Source organism: Alexandromys fortis, unplaced genomic scaffold, assembly GCF_014885135.2.
Source record: "Alexandromys fortis isolate MF-2015 unplaced genomic scaffold, M_Fortis_MF-2015_v1.1 scaffold_3711, whole genome shotgun sequence".
In the NCBI taxonomy this organism is placed as follows: Eukaryota; Metazoa; Chordata; class Mammalia; order Rodentia; family Cricetidae; genus Alexandromys; species Alexandromys fortis.
In genome coordinates this window covers 1-2674 of record NW_026071582.1, presented here as the reverse complement: position 1 = coordinate 2674, position 2674 = coordinate 1, and the positions used below count along the sequence as shown (strand labels likewise).

The 2674-nt window shown below is 49.3% G+C and overlaps 1 protein-coding gene across 1 annotated transcript; it reads left to right on the top strand.

Annotated features, from left to right (window-relative positions):
- Positions 1-201: 201 nt before the first annotated feature.
- LOC126496388 (preferentially expressed antigen in melanoma-like protein 1) lies at positions 202-1975 on the top strand (the record flags this gene model as incomplete). Its single annotated transcript, XM_050133903.1, is given in 3 exon segments — positions 202-765; positions 1568-1629; positions 1632-1975. Coding segments are annotated over 3 exon segments (970 nt in total), but the record flags the coding sequence as incomplete, so codon positions are not given.
- Positions 1976-2674: the final 699 nt, after the last annotated feature.

The following is a 2674-nucleotide window of genomic DNA, read 5'->3' as shown; positions in this document are numbered from 1 at the left end:
AGAGGCTTTGGCCATTGCTGAGCCCTCTGGGAAAGGGCTCTGGCATCTTCAGGAGTCATGAATCAGCAGAGACTGAAAGACCCAGTCACTGCTCACACAGGCACTAGAGTGGGACTGGCTGGACTTAAGGAGAAAGAAGGGCGTGGGAATAGGGCAGTGGTTAAAGCCTCCATGCTGATGCTCTTCCCTGCTCTACCCCAGGAGGTGCAGACTCAAAGTGCTGGATCTCCGGTTTATGCCTTTGAGGATGTGGGATCGGTGGTCTGTGTTCAAGGCTCCTGACTGCCGTGAGAACCAAGCAGTGGTGGGTCTTTCAGAAACGGAGGTGAAACTGCAGGTGAAGGTGGTTATAGACCTGGTCCTGCAGGAACGCCCATTAGAGTCCTTGGAGTCCTTTGTCATTGCGTGGGTGGCTTGGAGAGAAGGTCTATATCTGTGCTGTAACAAGCTAGAGGTCTGGTCCATGGCCACTTATTACCATAAAGATGTCCTGGAGACATTGGACCTGAACTCTGTTCAGGAACTGCGTTTGTATTACATGAATGATCTTACCTGCTTGCTTAACTTCTGCCCTTACCTGGGTCGTATGAGGTACCTGCGCAATCTCCTCCTCTCCTGCTTCTGGCTGCTTGCCTATATCACGCCAGTGGAGAAGCAGCTGTTCCTCACCCACTTCGCCTCGCAGTTTCTCAAACTGAAGCACCTCCAGCGCCTGCATCTGCATCAAGTCTTCTTCCCAGAGGATCCCCTGGAGGAGCTCTTCTGGTAAGGAGGGGCGTCAAGCAAATCCTTGTTCCTTTAGACATTAGCGACCACCTGTTCTCTGTAGCCCTGATGGATTAACCCTGCCAGAGCATGAGAATATCAGAGCATTGTATTGACTCTGCTGTCCTGGAGCAGGGTCTCACATAGCTACTAATCTAAAGAAGTAGGGCTGAGCTGCGGTTGGTGGTTTAGAAAGAGGTACCATGCTAGGAAGCCTCTCAGGAATGAGATCTAGTAAGAATGGGGTCTGATTTCTTAGCAAGTGTCTAATGTGAATGGGAAAAAGGAAAAGGAGGAGGGCCGTGTAGGGGCACTCTGTACCCTGAGCTCTGCTCAGCTTGCTTCCAGCTCTCCATCTAGGACAGGCTGGGTTTGGAGATGAGGTGTCTGTGGTGCAGATTGGGAACAGGATTGTCCGGTATTCCCCTCAGCCCCCCTCTTGTCTCAGCGCCCTAGGAGTAGCACAGGTGTGGACCACCATACCCGGCTTTGTTTGGATATCAGAGGGTGAGGGTATGGGAAGCGTGATGTCCCAGTTGAGAATTGAGGTCGGGATGAAGTGCCGTGAAGAGGCAGGTCTGTGAACCCATAGGCAGATCCTGCCTGCCTTGGTCCTCTCTGTGTGGACGGGAATTGCTGTCTTGGGTTGAGCTGATCCTAACGTGATGGTTAAAGGCCTCAGTATGGATTAGATTGAGCAGACTCTGTCATGGAGCATGGTGGCTACTGGCTTTCCTTGTGTGATTGAAAGGATCTTGGACCACATGCATATTCCCAAAACTGTCTTCTTGTTTTCTTGTAGGTGGCTAAAGACGCCCTTAGAGAACCTGTATCTGACTGACTGTTGGCTATCAAAATCAGCCCGGGCCAAATATCAGAATTCCCGTGCACAAGCCAGCTAAAACATCTGAGTTTGAAAAGGGTCCAACTGACTCATTTTAGCCAAGAGCCCCTGCAAACTGTGCTGCGAAAATCTGCATCTACTTTGCTATCTCTGGACTTGGAGAACTGCCATTTGTTGGACTGCCACCTCAGTGCCATCCTGTCCTCCCTGAGGTGCTGTACCCAGCTTATGTGGTTTAATATCTGTGGAAACCATTTTTCGGGGAATTTCTTGAGGGAGTTGAGAGACCATGAGATAACCTTGAGATCAGAAGGGTCAAGGGTAGTCACCATCCCTGGGTGTGATGATCTGCCACCAGAACTTTGAAGTGGTTGTCCAGCCTTGTTTGGAGTGTGTATAAAGTAGCTGAGAACTTTTAAACAACCATAGCATTGTCTTCCCGTTTTGAGGGATGTGTGTTTTGATGTGCGCATGATGTGTTGGGACTTGTTGGGCATATCAAGCACATATTAAGCTTCATGCACATATCAAGCTCTCCTGTGGACACCCAGGAGGAAAAGGCAATACACAGGCGGCTGAGAAAATACATCACACAAGGTTTTAGACTGGAACCATCAGTTAGTTCTCCCTGGAGAATTAACCTTGTGTCCACCTTTACTCTAATACAGTCCTATGGCTTTTGGTTGTCCTGCCTTTACCTACTTGTAGGCAAAATTCTTAGAACACATAGACCTAAAATAATTTAACAATTGGCTTGTCTTGCTGAGGCTGGATGAATGTCTTGTCTGTGAGTCAACAGCCACCCAGCATTACTGTGACATAAATAGTAAATCATGGAGCAAGGAACTCAGGACCGCGAGGGGTGCACCCACACACTAAGACAATGGGGATGTTCTATCGGGAACTCACCAAGGCCAGCTGACCTGGGTCTGAAAAAGCCTGGGTTAAAACCGGTCTTGCTGAACATAGCGGACAATGAGAATGGGTTTTTGATCCTACTGCACGTATTGGCTTTGTGGGAGCCTAGGCAGTTTGGATGCTCACCTTACTAGACCTGGATGGAGG